The sequence below is a fragment of the Mesocricetus auratus genome, unplaced genomic scaffold (genome assembly GCF_017639785.1).
Source record: "Mesocricetus auratus isolate SY011 unplaced genomic scaffold, BCM_Maur_2.0 Super-Scaffold_100042, whole genome shotgun sequence".
NCBI lineage: Eukaryota > Metazoa > Chordata > Mammalia > Rodentia > Cricetidae > Mesocricetus > Mesocricetus auratus.
The window spans coordinates 8,281,962-8,297,903 of record NW_024429219.1 but is presented as its reverse complement, the minus strand read 5'-3'; the positions used below and the strand labels follow the sequence as shown (position 1 = coordinate 8,297,903).

At 53.7% G+C, this 15,942-nt stretch overlaps 2 protein-coding genes across 17 annotated transcripts in view; one reads left to right on the top strand and one right to left on the bottom strand.

Annotated features, from left to right (window-relative positions):
• The window catches only part of Clcn6 (chloride voltage-gated channel 6), a 32,394-nt gene extending 27,895 nt beyond the window's left edge, over positions 1 to 4,499 (bottom strand). For 2 of the 3 annotated variants that reach the window (XR_001197029.3, XM_005079340.4), the window contains exons 1-2: positions 4,356 to 4,499; positions 3,560 to 3,619 (exon numbers count right to left, since the gene is read on the bottom strand). Coding sequence is in view for 1 of the 3 variants with exons in the window: in XM_005079340.4 (XP_005079397.1) it covers positions 3,560 to 3,619; positions 4,356 to 4,442 (147 nt within the window). In the remaining 2 variants the exon portion in view is untranslated. Of the gene's footprint in view, positions 1 to 3,559; positions 3,620 to 4,355 lie in introns of those variants that run through there. The other variant, XM_021232517.2, reaches the window with a different exon arrangement.
• Positions 4,500 to 4,653: 154 nt separating this feature from the next.
• Positions 4,654 to 15,942, top strand: part of Mthfr (methylenetetrahydrofolate reductase) — a 15,733-nt gene continuing 4,444 nt past the window's right edge. Inside the window, exons 1-11 of one of the 14 annotated variants that reach the window (XM_013120030.3) lie at positions 4,658 to 4,804; positions 7,052 to 7,180; positions 7,317 to 7,526; positions 8,803 to 9,041; positions 9,798 to 9,908; positions 12,424 to 12,617; positions 13,142 to 13,392; positions 13,631 to 13,765; positions 13,867 to 14,047; positions 14,286 to 14,468; positions 15,407 to 15,508. In XM_013120030.3, coding sequence (XP_012975484.1) covers positions 7,330 to 7,526; positions 8,803 to 9,041; positions 9,798 to 9,908; positions 12,424 to 12,617; positions 13,142 to 13,392; positions 13,631 to 13,765; positions 13,867 to 14,047; positions 14,286 to 14,468; positions 15,407 to 15,508 — 1,593 coding nt within the window. In that variant the 5' untranslated portion in view covers positions 4,658 to 4,804; positions 7,052 to 7,180; positions 7,317 to 7,329. The other 13 variants (XM_013120029.3, XM_040735082.1, XM_040735083.1 and 10 more) reach the window with 13 other exon arrangements.

Sequence of the window (15,942 nt, the reverse complement as noted above, 5' to 3'; positions counted from 1 at the left end):
ATCAAGGACACCATCAGTCAACCTATGCACCATGAGGTTGCTGGAAGGGTGGCTCCTACACCCCTCTACCTGCCTGGACATCTATACCCTTTATTATACCCTTGTTAATAAACAAGTTGTCCTGAGTTCTGAGAGTGACTCCACAAAAATAATCAGCCCCAGGCAGCAGGACAACCCGTCACTTTCTTTTCTTTTTCTATGTTTTCTTTTCAATTTCTTTATTTATTTTTGAGGCAGGGTCTTACTATGTAGGTCTGGCTTTCCTGGAACTCACTATGCAGACCAGGCTGGCCTCAAACTCACAGAGATGCACCTTCCTCTGCCTCCCAAGTCCTGAGAATCCTACCACTTTCAACAGACATTCAAAGAGAGGCAGTGATGTGACCCCCCAACCTGCAGGATCTGTTGCTACCACCTCCACACAGCCAGCCACTTTCTTCGGGAGAACTCCCTGTGTGTAAATAAGCCTCGTTATCTGGAGCCAAAACTGAAGCAGAGTTGGATTATAGTATGAGGAAGTGCTTTCTCTGAAGCCTGTCTACCTAAGGGCAGGATGCACCACAAGATAAGCCAAATGCTGGGAATCCCTCTCCAGACTTGTCAGCAGGGGGAGATGATGGAGACTGAATCACAAGGCAGGACCAAGATCTAGCAGACAGCTTGGGACAAAGTTTGTCTGTCCTTTAAACTCACTCATCCGTCTCCCAGAAAATCCAATAGATGCCTCTATTTTAAACGTCAAATTTAAAACAAATTAAAGTCAAGTACTCTCTTCTGAGGTGCCTCTCTAAAACCCATCTTTCCCCCTCCCCTGAAGAGGAGAAGGCTATCTTATCTTTCTCTCCTGCTGTGCCTAGCTCACAATTTGGACCTGCCTTTCTCCTTTTAATCCAGCCAGAGCCGGTCTATTTCCCTCCAGGGAGGAAAGGGAATGGGCTGTCCCAAGTTTCAGCTGTCTAGAAAAAACCTATCTACAGAGGTAGAAAGATGAACGGCTGCATGAGCTGGGTGTGGTACTAATTAATGCAAATAGATGGCTGGACTGGAGGCTGTCTAAGGCTGCTTAGTGACCCTGCCTTTACAAATAAAGATTAAAAAAAGCTGGTCCGGTGGTGGTGGTGCACGCCTTTGATCCCAGTACTCAGAAGGCAGAGACAGGCAGATCTCTGAGCTTAAGGCTAGCCTGGTCTACAGAGTGAGTTCCAGGACAACCAAGGCTACACAGAGAAATCCTGTCTCAAAAAAGAAACTGCCTAGAAGGCTCAGTGAGTAACACACGAAAAATTGAGTCCACAGTGATGTTCTCTGACCTCCTCCATACATGATCCTCAAAACACAACACCTCCTCTCGACGATAACATTGGATTTTTTACATATATGAGTGTTTTGCCTGCATGTATATATGTATACCACATGCATACCTACTTTCCACAGAAGCCAGAAGGGAACATAAGATTCCCCTGGAACTGGAGCTACAGACTGTTGTGAGCCACCATGTGGGTGCTGGGAATCAAACCCATGATCCCTGGAAAAGTGCTCTTAACTGCTGCACCATCTCTCCAGCCCCTAATAATAAACTTTAAAATAAAAAAAAAAAGTGTCACACCTCCCCATTCCCAAATAAATAAAAAAGCTGCCCAGAGTCAGAGTCAAGAGGAATGATCTTCAAGGATTGTTAGTAAGTGTGAATTTCCTTCTGGAGTGAAGAAAATGCTCTAAAATTGACTGGTGACAATTGCATACTTCTGTAGATACACTAAGAACCACATGGATAATATACTTTTTTTGTTTTGTTTTGTTTGGTTTGGTTTTTAGAGACAGGGTTTCTCTGTGCAACAGCCCTGGCCACCCTGGAACTCACTCTGTAGACCAGGCTGGCCTCAAACTCAGAGATCCACCTGCTGCTGCCTCTGGGACTGAAGGCGTGTGTCAACAAGACCCGATGGAATGATCTACTTTAACTGGATGAACTACATAATCTGTGCCTGAACACTGCAGTCGAGCAGTTAGAAACAAGGGCAACACCAGGGAACCTCACCTAGTGCACATGTGCCAGGGAATCTACGGCCTTGTCCATCAGATACTGTTTCCCTCTGCTGGGACTGCCCTTCTGTTTCTGCTATATACATTGTTCTTTGGTTTGGGGAATGAGAAACTTCCCCACCCCCTCCTCCACAGTTGAAACCTTCAGAGTTTTGTTTTAATTATTTTCATTCATGTACATAATATATTTTAATGGTATTCATTCCCCCATTATCTTCTCTTGTTCCCTAGCATCTTTTTTCCAGTAAGCTTTGTATGGGTGTCTTGCTGTTTATGGTTATAAATAAAAAGTATGAGGCCAGCCTGGGCTATATGCAACGCTGTCTCAAACTTATATATATATACATATATGTGTATATTATTGAATATGTATATACTCAACAGAGAGTTATGGATTCTTGTCTTTTTCTTTTCTGGGTTGACAGAAATGTGCCACTATGCCCAACACTTCAACAGAAGGATTTTCTAGTTGACCCTTAGATGCAAGCTGAGCAGACTTTCCTGATTAAGTGTCAGATGGATTTGTTCTTTTGAACATAAACTGCTCTCCTCAAGTTCATACACAGAGACGGCTAAATGGGAAATAATGAAGATTCCCCTGAAAAAAAAACTTTCACCCACGAAACTCACATAATCATGCTATCAGCCTAAGGCAAGTGAGCTACAAATAGGAGTGACAGAATCTTGGCAAGGATAGGGTTGACAGAGCCTTCATGGGTTCCCAGAGGGGGTCTTCCTCTCTCGGCCTCCCAAGTCCAGTGCTGGACTTAAGGAGCACCACCACACTGTGGCCCCACACTCTTAAAAGTCCCATACCCGAGAGGAAACTATAGTCAATAGGTTAGAATGAGCCAGGTGGTGGTGCATGCCTTTAATCCCAGCACTCGGGAGGCAGAGGCAGGAGGATCTCTGTGAGTTCCAGGACAGCCTGGTCTACAGAGGGAGTTCCAGGACAGCCAGGGCTACACAGAGAAACCCTGTTTGAAAAACCAAAAAAACCCAAAAGGTCAGAATGGAGAAGCAAGGCCTCCTAACAACTCAGGAGCAGGACCCTGTTATGGGCACTCACAGCAAAGAGCGTGGGCCCTGGGATAAGCGTTAGATGGCAAACACGCTCTGCATCCAGGCAGAGCTGTAGTGCATCAACACCGACCTTGTGTAGGGGTTAAGATGAGAAAAGGACTTAGCCGGGCGTTGGTGGCGCACGCCTTTAATCCCAGCACTCGGGAGGCAGAGGCAGGCGGATCTCTGTGAGTTCGAGACCAGCCTGGTCTACAGAGCGAGTTCCAGGACAGCCTCCAAAGCCACAGAGAAACCCTGTCTCGAAAAACCAAAAAAAAAAAAAAAAAAAAAAAAAAAAAGAAGAGAAAAGGACTTGCTAGTCAGCATTTCTCAGATCTGTCATCGCCCACCCCCACCTTGGGGCAGAAGGTCAAAAAGCTTCTCTGTTTGGAGGTCTGAAGTGGCCAGGCCTCTCACTCCTTCAGATACACAAGACAGCATTCGAATACCTCACCTCATAGTCTTTCCTTGGAAGGATCTCATCCTCCTCTTCCTGTGTCTCCCCAAGGATGGTCTAGAGAAAAAAAGAGAGAGAGAGATTCACAGAATGGAGACCTTTTTGCCAGTAAAGGGTGGAAGGAGGGAAGTAATTCTAAAATCTAACCAAAGAGGAACAAAATTTCAAAGCCACATTTGGGATGGGTATTTGGTCACTAGCAGAGATCTATTGCTTGACACATTCCCTCAGTCATAACGCTCACCTTCAGGACACCTGAAAGATGTCTGGTGACGGCTTAGTGAGGAGAAAATTAGGGTTTCATTTGACAATAGACCGAATATGAAATCAGGGGGTACGTGTCAACTCTGAGAGTACAACTCAAGTTTTCCCAGGTTGCTTTGCAGGGGGAAGCTGGGTCATCAGTGTGACCCAGAAGGAGCGAAGGACAGGAGAAAGGCTGGAGAAACTAAACCAGCTAGCTGCGCGGGCATCATCAAGTCTCGCGAAAGGGCTCATCCTGAAAAAGCTTGCTTCATTCAAAACTCCTTTCCGGAGCAAATAAAAGGAAACACGCCGCATGGCATTGACCCAGGCTGGCCGAGATCCTGCCTCAGACTCCAGAAAGAGGCTGCGAGACAAGAACTCTGACTCGGGCACGCGAAGAAAGGCGGATGCTCGCAGAGCCGAGGCAGCGGTCCCCGGGCCCCACCCGCAGCCACCTGCCGGCGCAGTTCGGCTCGGCCCCACCCCCCGGCAACGCCTCTTGTCATCCCTTAGCAACTGCCCCCTCCCCAGCCCCGCCGCCGCTCACCAGCTCCTCGGGGGTGCGGCTCTCGCGTTCACCGCAGCAGCAGCACCACCGGCAGCAGCAGCACACGGACCCCCTGCATCCCGCCATCTTCCTCCTCTCCTGCCACTCCGGGCCCCCTCAGCCAGCACCCCCCCTCCCACCCAGGATCTGCGCCTCACGTGACTGGCCCCGGGGGGGTCACGTGGCCCTCTGGAGCTTCGGGACGGGAGACAGGGAGTGGCTGCAGGCGGGTGGGGCGAGAGCTCGCGTCACATGACGCAGTCCTGGGCCGGCTTCCCGGGAGCTCTCCGGGCGCGGCCATGTTGGGGGCGGGACTTCCTGTCACCACCGCCTTTGATGGCTTCCGACTGCCACTTGTCCTGTTACCCTTGGCAACCGGCAGCCGCGCCCCGCCTCCTCCGCAAGTGCTAGGGAGATGCAGCCGCAACCGCCGAGGTTCTGACTGGACGGTGAGTGGCTCAGAGGCTTGGGACGCCGTGGAGGAATTCGCCGAATCCAGAATGTGTCAACTCGCCACCCACCGATGGCGAGGCCTCCTCGTGGGCGGGCAGCTGGGGGCTGGCCCGTCCTGCCTCTGCACTTGAAGGCTCCGGTCGCTCCTCCAGCCTAAGGAACCCCTAGTGGCTGTCACCCCAGACTCCCTACCTGCACGAAGGTATCCCAAGGTTAAGAATCCCGGGTCTGGGTCAGTGATCCAGCCTCCGGAGCCGTCTGGGACCCGCATCCCCGTCCAGCCCTGTGACCCATTTACCAGGTGACCCGATTCCCGCCCCCCCGGGCCACCCGGCGCCAAGGTGGTTGCCTGCCATAGTGTCTGTCGAGCTCTCTATCGGATCGATCGATCGATCTAGTTGGTTTGTTTTTCGAAAACGGGTTTCTCTATGTAGCCCGGGCTGTCCTGGGACCAGGTGTGGAACTCAGAGATTCGCTTGCCCCTGTCGCCCCCCCCCCCTCCCCAGAGCTGGGATTAAATGTGTGCGCCCCCGTACCTGGCTGCCAGTGTTTTAAAACCTGCCACCCCGACAGATCTGGAAAGGAGTGGTGGACTCCTGGCTTTGTTGCTCAGGTGCCCATAGTGCCCTACTGTGCACATATGTCCATCCCAACAGTTTTGGGAGTGGTGGGCTCAGTGGGTGGCAGAGGGACATTTTGAGACCATTAGGGTTCAGTGAGTACTGGCTGTTACTATTCTGCCAGGCACTGGGGATGCCCGGAGCAGGATCCCTGGTCCTGGTCTCAGGCAGGGGACCGACAGCAGGAGGGTAAACAAACTTGTATGAAATATGGCTTGTATTAGAAATGCTGAAATCTTGGAGCCATTTGCTGTGTGCGAGTCAGCTCTGCAGGATTTGTTTCCTCGGTGAGAGTGAGGTATGTCCCTTTGATCTAGAAGAAAGATCTTGGCTGACATGCAGGGTTGGCCTCTTTCTCGATCTGTGTGAAAACCTGGCAGGTTTAGGTCAGAACAAAACTGGCATACGTAGATAGGGGGTAGCATTGGCACTGAGTAGGGGCAGAGTTTTTAGTCTGGAACAGGCTCCTTGACCTGTGTTCTGTGCCTTAGGAGAGGAAGGAGCCGTGGATTTCTCCCGATCCTTGAGGCTAAGACCCAAAACGGCTGGAAGTTTCTGTAAAGGAATGAAAGTGCCTTGGCTGCTCCTCCGCTGCTCCGTGTCACCACACAGATGTCCACTGTGCAGTAGTCGTGTTGGTTTTGTTTCCAGGTGTTTGTCATTTCCTGATCAGACTGAGATACGGCTCAATGCCCGGTTAGCCGGGCTGCGAGTGCCGTGACCAGGATCATGTATGTGGTGGCACTCTGGTCACTGGTTCCTTTGACCTCATTGGTGTGCTCAGGGAGAGCTGCTGCCAGGGCAGGCACATATGGGACAGCCTTTGTTCGGAGTTGCACATACACCCCTACCCTTAGTGACTTCAGTCTGCCTGCCTTTGCAGCCCAGCCTGTCCAGGTTTTGTTTTTCTTTTGAGGAGGGCGGGGTCTGGCTTTTCGAAACAGGGTTTCTCTGTGTAACAGCTCTAGCTGTCCTGGAACTCTCTCTGTAGCGCTGGCTGGCCTCGAACTCACAGAGATCTGGCCTGCCTCTAAGTACTGGGAGTAAAGGCATGCGCCAACCACCGCCTGGCAAGTCTGCTTGCTTTTGTAACCCAGCCCCTGTCAGGTTCTAGCTCACAACACAGCAGTCGTTTTGGAGTAGTGTGAACTTGGGAAATCAGGCTCCCTAGCCATGCTGCACAAAACCTATAACGTGTTCCAAGCAAGGCCAGCGGCAGTGAGCTGCTCTTTCTTTGGAGGGGGAAATCCAGTGACGCTGAACCCCTAATAGCCTAATCTCCACCAACCCCTGCGGTCCCTGCCGGCTCACATTCTCCCCTCCCCCACCCTTCATCCGGCTTCTTTGACTTGTGCCTGAGCCTTCTCTCCAGCCTAGAAACCTTACTCCCGCCCCTTTGCGTGGCCCCAGCTTTAGCTCCGGGCTCTTTGTCACAGCTCCGCCCACTTGGGCACACCCTCCAGGAAAGGTTCCCTGTTTCTAACCCACTCACTCTGGGTCTAAGCTGACTGAGATGAGCCGTCGAGAAGCCAAGGTCCTCCCAGCTGGCCACTGTTACCCATCCCTAGGAATGTGGGCCTCAGAGGCTGGCTGTGTGAGGCTCTCTGTGCCACCCTCTATCAGGTAGCTGTCACCAAGGATTCCTGAGCTGAAGGACCCAGGAGCGGCTCAGTGCCTAGTGGGAGGTCGTCACACAAAGAGCCCGACGACAGCAGGGGGGCAAAGCGCACGCACGAAGCCTCGGGGTTGGAGGTGTGTGAGCCTCCCTGTGGTCCGCTGCTTTCCCGTGCTGTGCGGTGTCCGCCGCTGGAGCTGCCTCCTCAGACGCTGGGTGTGCATGGGGTTTGGCTACCAGCCCTCTGATGCCCCCGGCCTCCACCCTGTACAGCAGGAATCCAGCCATGGTGAACGAGGGCAGCAGCAGCGGCAGCGAGAGCTCCAAGGACAGTTCGAGATGTTCCACGCCCAGCCTGGACCCGGAGCGGCACGAGAGACTCCGGGAGAAGATGAGGCGCAGAATGGACTCTGGTGACAAGTGGTTCTCCCTGGAGTTCTTCCCTCCTCGGACTGCTGAGGGAGCTGTTAACCTCATCTCAAGGTGAGCAGGGAGGTTAAGTAAGGGGGTCGGCGGAGGGTAGCATGAGCTGCCCTTTAACCCGGCAGGAAAAGGCACTGGAGAGAGGAGGCAGGAAGGAGCTCAGGCGAGACAGGGAGTTTGGTCCGCAGCTTACAACTTCTTGTCTGCAAAAGCCCCCTGGGAAGCAGCATTAGATATCTTTGGACGCACTCCCCCAGTGGGCCGAAAATGCTCATTCTCAGGCCGCATTCTTTGGCAGAACTTGGGGCTGGCTCACCAGGAGTTTAGGAAGCCGACCAACAGCAGCTCAGAGAATGTGTTGAGCTAGCGGGGACGTTGTGAGAGCGCTTTTCCAAAACAGGAAACGCATGCTTCGTGGTCGCACTTTCTGATCCACTTCAAGTCAGAGAGTGCTTAGCTAGACCCTTGGATCACAAAGAAGAGAGAAAGGAAAATCAGGCATAGTGGTACTCAGAGGCAGGAGGATGACTAGCCTAGGCTACCTAGAGTCCAGGCCAGCCAGGGTTGCGTAATGACACCCTGTTTTAAAAGGCGGTGGGGGAGTCACTCAGTGGTGGCACACGCCTTTAATCCCAGCGCTCCAGAAGCAGAGGCGGGCAGATTTCTGTGAGTCGGAGGTCAGCCTGGTCTACAGAGGGAGTTCCAGGACAGGCTCCAAAACTACAAAGAGAAACTCTGTCTGGGGGCGGGGGGGGGGGGGGCTTGGGGGAGATATAGGAAAGTTGATGGATTGAGTATGTAGCTTGCAAGAGATCCTACATAAACGGTGTGGGAACACGCCTGTAATCCCAGCATTCAGGAGGCAAAGGCAAGCAGATCTTAGTTTGAGGTCAGCCTGGTCAAGAGCTGAACATGGTGGCGCACACCTTCATTCCCAGCACTTGGGAGGCAGAGGCGGGCAGATTTCTAGGAGTCTGAGGCCAACTTGGTCTACATAGCCGTGAAGATTCTAAACTCAGGTCAACCCAGTGAGTGTGCATGCGCTCTGAGAAGCAGAAAGTGGCATTGTTATCCCACAGTGCAGGGCCGATGAGTGCCGCACAGCCATCTGACCCTGTATCCTCATGGATGTGGAGTAGGTACTGTCGTCTGCCACATCTTAGAAATAAAGACGTCGTGCTCAGACAGATCCTTAGGCGATGCCCCCGGGGAAGTGTGCACAGTGCTCTGACACCAGCTTGCATTCTCTGCTGCCCCGGCTCCCCATCCCCAGGGAGGATGGATGAGTTTGCTGTCCCCCCAGGGGCGTGCAAACTTAAGAAGGAAATCCCCACAGGTTTGACCGGATGGCAGCAGGGGGCCCCCTCTTCCTAGATGTTACCTGGCACCCCGCTGGAGACCCTGGCTCAGACAAGGAGACCTCCTCCATGATGATTGCCAGCACAGCCGTCAACTACTGTGGCGTGGAAACCATCCTGCACATGACCTGCTGCCAGCAGCGCCAGGAGGAGATTACAGGCCATCTGCACAAAGCCAAGCAGCTTGGCCTGAAGAACATAATGGCACTGAGGGGAGGTGTGGCGCCAGCACCCCTCCCTCCTTTCTGGGTTCTTGCTTTCCTGAAGGCTTCTTCCATCCCCAGAAAAGTCCTTTACTTTCCCTGGGCCCTGCACTATAAACTCATTTGGGCCCGCTTGCCACGGGAGGATCAGTGAGCATTGTGGGTAATGAGTCCACTATGGGCTTCACACAGGTGTGCAGTTCAGTCGGGATGTGGCTGGTGCCTGATAACCTTCTGCCCCCATTATACAATGTCATCAGCCTCTGGCACTGTCCGGTCTAGTCATAGTGTGCTGTGCTGGCATTTCCCAGGAGCACCTGGGTGCTTCCTGTCTTCAGGCCACTCAACAGTGGGAAGTGGGAGCCTGATGGGTGGGAGGGATCTGTGGCCCCACTCGCCACGGGACTCCTGCTGAGTAGAAAATCTACCCAGAATTCAGGAGCTCCGAGAGAGCAGAGGGGTGGGAGAGGGTGCCTGAACACACCCGGGGCATCAGGGCCAGGCCAGAGTCCCCAATACTCCAGGCTCAGTGAAGAGCCACACCTTCCCTGGTCCCAGCACCAACAGGGGCTCCTGCAGCGTCAGCCTTAGCAGACCTTTGCCTACTGCCCTCCACCTCCTGTTCGCCAGGTGCCAGGCTAGACTTGCACGGTAGGAAGCCTCTGCCTTGGAGGGGCCTACAGCCAAGTGTAGGGGAAGGTAGAGGGGTCAAGAAGACTCTGTGGGGGTCAGGGGACACCCAGTGACCATGACCTCCAGCAACCCTGCAGACCCTGTAGGTGACCACTGGGAAACAGAGGAAGGAGGCTTCGACTACGCCACAGACCTGGTGAAGCACATCCGGAGCGAGTTTGGCGACTACTTTGACATCTGTGTGGCAGGTAAGTGGGGACAGAGAAGGGACAGGATAAGAGGGAAGGCGGCCAGTATTCAATTGTGGACATGGTGATTGGGTGATGCAGAGCGGGGGGGGGGGGGGGCGTGTGAACGGAATGGCACTGTTCTTGTGCTCCTCGTCCTGCACCTGCTGCCCCAGGCGGGCACATTACTCCCACCCCAGTGCTTCCTCCTCTGCCTTCCATGCCCCGCCTTCCCGTGCGTGTGTGCATGTGTGCGTGCGTGCGTGTGTGCGTCCGTGTGCTACAAAGGACAAGGGCAGGGGACTCATCAGGCCCCGGAAGGAGTCTGGAACCGAAGCCTTTCTTCATTTCCTCTGTACCACAGGGTCCAGGGCTGACTTCACTGAGCATCTGCTGTGGGCGAGGCCCCCGTAGACACACTGTCCTGTGCATGAGTCCGCTTCTGTGTGTGCATAGTGTCGGCTCCAGACAGCCTCCAGCCATGACTGTTCTCAGTGTTAGCTCTCAGGTCATAGGAAATGAGGCTCACGCCAGCTCAGCTCTAACCCTTACACTAAGGGATTAAGGGATGGGGGTCAGCTCCAGACAGCTCCAGCACTGGCTGTTCTCAGTGTTGCCTCTCATTTTCTAGGACATGAGACTCACTCTGGCTCAGCTCTGATCTTTGCAGTAAGGGATGGGGAGACGGGAGAGGAGGAGGACATGAGTTCAAGGCCAGCTTGAACTTGTCGTAGCAACCCAGAGCTTCAGAGCTTGCCTTGTGTGTGTAAGGGTCCAGGTCCCATCCCAGCACCAAGAAAATAAATAGATGAATGAGAGCTCACATTATGGGGTAATACAGTGAGTGGTAGCATTTACTTTATGTGCGTGTGTGAGTGTGTGAGTGACTGTGCACACGAGTGAAGGTCAGCTCTCAGGAGCCAGTTCTCTTTCCGCCATGTCGGTTCTAGGATTTAAACTCGAGTGTCAGAGTCACAGCAAGTGCCTTCCCTTCCTCAGCCTTACGGAATATCATTTTTTAAAAAAGGTTTGCAGCTTCAAGAAAATCTCATGCATGACTTTGGGCTTTCTCCAGCACCCCCACCTCCCCCCAGTGTCTCCAAGTGCTCCTCTCAGCGGGCTGCATAACTGGCTAAGACTGGAAAGGCAGCTCAGGAATCGGGGGAGCAGGCATTGCCAGCTGTTCCGATTGTCACGGCTGCTACCGGCCTGGATGCAGCAGTTTGGGGACTGGGTATGCGTAGCAAACCTGGGGCTGGAGTGGAGACTCGGGCCAAGAGTGCTTGCTGCTCCTGCAGACAGGCAGAGTTCTGCCCCAACACCCATACCCTGTGGCTCACGAACACCTGTAACTCCAGCTCCAGGGGATCCAGCGCTCGGCCCTGGCCTTCATGGGCACCTGCGCACACGGCACACACACACTTAAAACTAGCAGGCAGGTCACACAGAAAGATACATCAAAGTGATCGAAGCCCGACTATGGGCCAGCATGCTTAAACTGCTGAGCTGTGTGGCCTCGGAATTTCCCTCAGAAAGTGAGCTGAAACGCTGGTGCCTGGTCTCCTGGTCCTTTTTGCCTTGGAACAATAGTTTTTGTATCTATGCTTAGTGACTGGTTTCTTAAGAACCAAATGTCCTTATCACAGTAAAGCAGCTTGGCTTCCAGATATGGCTCAGGTCAGCTCTCTGCTTAGCTCTGCTCCCGGTGGAACTCGGGCAGAGGGGCCTCTCTGTCCCTGAGGTTGCCTCAGAGCGGTGCCTCCCCACCTTTCTGCCTGGGCAAGGCTGCTGGTGAGTTTGGTCATTGAGAGGAGGAGTCAGAGCGTGCACAGGGCCACCAACGGGCTGTCTGGGAAGCCATCTTCTGCATGCTCAGCTCAAGGCCATCCCATTGGCCCATCCCCCACACCCTGTATAATCAGACTGTAGGGCAAATGGATATATCCATGTTTGTTTATTGATTTTTGTTTTTTTTTTCAACACAAGGTTTCTTTGGGTAGTCCTGGCTGTCCTGGAGCTTGCTCTTGTAGACCAGGCTGCCCACAGACTCACAGAGATCTGCCTGCCTCAGCCTCCCGAGTACTGGGATTAAAGGCGTGCGATACACCACCCAGCTTAATGGGACTCAGTAGTTGAATGCTTGCCTAACATGCATAAGATGTTGGGTTCAATCCACAACCCAAAACAAAATAAAACGTGAACTAGTGCCTTAGGTCCAATGCGCGAGTCAAGTCGGTTCCCTAGAAACAGTCTAGTTAGTGTTAATATTGAACATGGTATTCTGTGGCCACAAAGTGCCGGCCTTATTTGCCTGAGACAGGAGAGTGTACAGCATTTGGAACAGTCCACCCCACTCCTGGAGGCTCATCTACAGGTTCTGTGGCACAGCAGTGAGCTTGGACAGTCACAATTCACCTGTCCACATTGCTCCTGGGAGGCATGTGTGCAGAGGCTGGGCCCCAGGCACTGGTGTCTGGGCTGAGGACTGTGCCCTCTTAACTGCTTGAAGTCTCCTCACTGTCTTCTCTACTGGCAGGTTACCCCAAAGGCCACCCCGAGGCAGAGAGCTTTGAGGAGGACCTGAAGCACTTAAAAGAGAAGGTATCTGCAGGTGCCGACTTCATCATCACCCAGCTCTTCTTTGAGGCCAACACCTTCCTCAGTTTTGTGAAGGCCTGCACAGAAATCGGCATCTCCTGCCCCATCCTGCCCGGGATCTTTCCCATACAGGTGAGGGACTCGGGAGGGCCTGGTTCCCACGCTCCAGTCACCCTCCTGGGCCAGGGCTCCGGGTCATGCTGAGGTTGTTCCTCAGTGGCACTTATGCCCATCAGGCATTGTCCACATGCTGCATTTGATCACCTCGGTTGTCGCCCCTAAGAAACAATGGTGTCTATACAGGGCTTGCAATTTGGCCTGCTGACAGACATCATTAAAAGTGATTACAACTCTCAGCGGGAATTTTGGTTAAGCTGAACCTGATGGTATACACCTGTAATCCCTGTGCTCTAGAGGTGGGATCTTAGGAGACCACGGTGCTGGGCTCAGGGGCTGGCTTAGGCTGATGGCAGGAATGAAGCAGGCAGCCCCCAAACTCTGCAAAGGAGGGAGAGCAGGGCAGGCCGCGCATTGCCCTGCAGTACCTCCTGCTTTCCCAGGCCTCGCCACACGAAACTAATTAGCCAAGAGACTAGGAAGGGGATAGGCTGGAAGCCGGGCTGGAGATGGCCCCACACCTCTTGTGTCTTGGACAGGGCTACACCTCCCTTCGGCAGCTTGTGAAACTGTCCAAGCTGGAGGTACCACAGAAGATCAAGGACGTGATTGAGCCAATCAAAGACAACGATGCTGCCATCCGCAATTACGGCATTGAGCTGGCTGTGAGCTTGTGCCGGGAGCTGCTGGACAGTGGCTTGGTCCCGGGCCTCCACTTCTATACCCTCAACCGTGAGGTGGCCACCATGGAGGTGCTAAAGCAGCTGGGCATGTGGACTGAGGACCCCAGGTGAGAGATGGGAGCTGGAGGGACATTCCAGGGGAGTCAGCAGCAATGGGGCGATGCTAACCCTACAATGGGAAGGGGGTCCTGGGGGGGCAACAGCTGACAGGGTCTCCAGGTCCCACCCTCCACCTCAGAGCTTCCATGCGCAGTGAAGCCAGCTCAGAGGGACACTGCAGTGGCCAGGCTTGGTGACTTCCTCAGGCTCACTCCAGTTAATTCTTTCCCTCACCCTTCTCACCAGGCGTCCCCTGCCCTGGGCTGTCAGCGCACATCCCAAGCGCCGGGAAGAATATGTGCGTCCCATCTTCTGGGCCTCCAGGCCAAAAAGCTACATCTACCGCACGCAGGACTGGGACGAGTTTCCCAATGGCCGCTGGTGAGGGCAGCAGCCACTCCTTGCTAGGAACTGCTGGTGCCTGGGGGGAGTTTAGGGGTGGGATTTATAGGAAAGTGCCCTGACTCCTATGCTCCCGCCAGGGGTAATTCCTCCTCACCGGCCTTTGGGGAGCTGAAGGACTACTACCTCTTCTACCTAAAAAGCAAGTCCCCCAGGGAGGAGCTGCTGAAGATGTGGGGTGAGGAGCTCTCGAGTGAAGAAAGCGTCTTTAAAGTCTTTGAACATTACCTCTCAGGAGAGCCAAACCAGCATGGCTACACAGTGAGTGGGGGGGGGGTACCCAGGGCTCCCACTCCAGTCTTGTCTCAGCTTTGGGCTGGGCATGAGCTAGGCTGTTTCCTCTCTTGTGGATGTGCACCTCAGCTGAGGGAAGGGATAAGAAATCCTACTCAGGAGCCCATGGAGGCAGAGACAGTCTGGGTCTCTACAGTGACTATAAAGGGGGAAACAACCCAGGCGCAGACTCGTCTGCCCTAGCTCAGCTCGCCTTGCGCTGCAGGTAACCTGCCTGCCCTGGAACGATGACCCCCTGGCAGCGGAAACCAGCCTGATGAAGGAGGAGCTGCTGCGAGTGAACAGGCTGGGCATCCTCACCATCAACTCACAGCCCAACATCAATGGGAAGCCGTCCTCGGACCCTGTTGTGGGCTGGGGCCCCAGTGGGGGCTACGTCTTCCAGAAGGTACACTAGGTTGCTTGAAGCTACTCACCGTGCTTGGGATATCCCCAGAGACTGCAATAGAGCCCCTGGCTTTTCCCTCCCGAGCCCTGCATTTTGAATAACTACGGAGCAGAGCAAGTAACAGGTCTATAACGATATTCGATGCTATATAGGGAAAACAATATATTTATTTACCAGAGAGAGAGGGAGAGAGTCGCACAGACCAGGAGTTAGAAGCGTGGCTGGCTTCCAGGAGAAAAGGGAAGCCCCTTTTCCTTTCACTTCCTTTTATCTCTACCTTGACCCCACCCTGTTGGGCGGATAGCTTTGTGGGGTTCACTCCTACACAGGTCACCTGGGCTCACCAGTTCTATAAAGTCGCGGAGGGGTGCATTTTATGTTTTGGGAAGTGAAGTGCTCTTCCCAGAGACCTGCAGGGGCTGAATTACACTTCGCCACAAAGCCTTGAGCCTTGGACTCAGAAGACCTGGGTTTAGGTACCTGCTTTGCGGTTTCCCTTGATATAGCCCCAAACCTGGCTTCCTCTACCAACGTTGCAGTATTCTGAACATTCTAGAAAAATCTGCAGGCAGAAATGCCTTGCCCAGTCCTGTTGGTAGCATTGTCTCCTAATAGTTGGGGAGGCTGTGCCTGCCTCCTCCCTTGGGCTGAGCTTGTCAGAGTAACTGTCTCTTCGGCTCCTAACACACTTCCTTCCAGTGGTTGGTACCTTGGGACCCCTGCAGACAGAGAAGTATTTCCTTCTGCCTTCACCCAACCTCCGCAGTTCATCCTGGTCCACGGTGCCCCAAAGGCTCTGCTATACTTGTCCAGATGGGGTCCTCTCCCTAGAGGAGGATAGGCATCTATCTGACTGAGAGATAGAGTAAGCAGGTCCAGTCAGAAGGCGGGATGCTGGCAAGGAGCAGGGCTTGACATGATGATGTCTCCTCCCTCAGGCCTACTTAGAGTTCTTCACCTCCCGGGAGATAGTGGAGGCCCTTCTGCAGGTGCTGAAGAAGTATGAGCTCCGGGTCAACTTCCACATTGTGGATGTGCAGGTAACCCAGCTCCCAGCTTGCACAGCAGTGGGGCTTGAGAACGCCCACACTTATTCTGGCAGTCCCCAAACGAGCAGGCCAGGCGTATTGTACAAGATGCTCAGACCAGATGGAGGCAGGCCTCTTGACAGCTCCCAGACTGGGAGGTAGATGAATACATACAACGACAAGTCTGTGTAAGCAGGAAAGGCACACGCAGTGTAGGATGCTACAGGGTGGTCCAGAGGAGGGGTGTCAGACCCGAGAGGACCAGGGTTTCTGGGCGGGATCCTGTGTGGACTATGTGCTTGCCATTGTGTGTGTGCATGTGCACTTCCCCGTCGCTCTTGGCTTTGTCCCCTTGAAGCAGCGTCTCTCACTGCACCTAGAGCTATGTCGACAGCCTGCACGCCGCAGCAGTCCTCTTGTCTGCCCCATCCAGTGCTCGGGTGGCA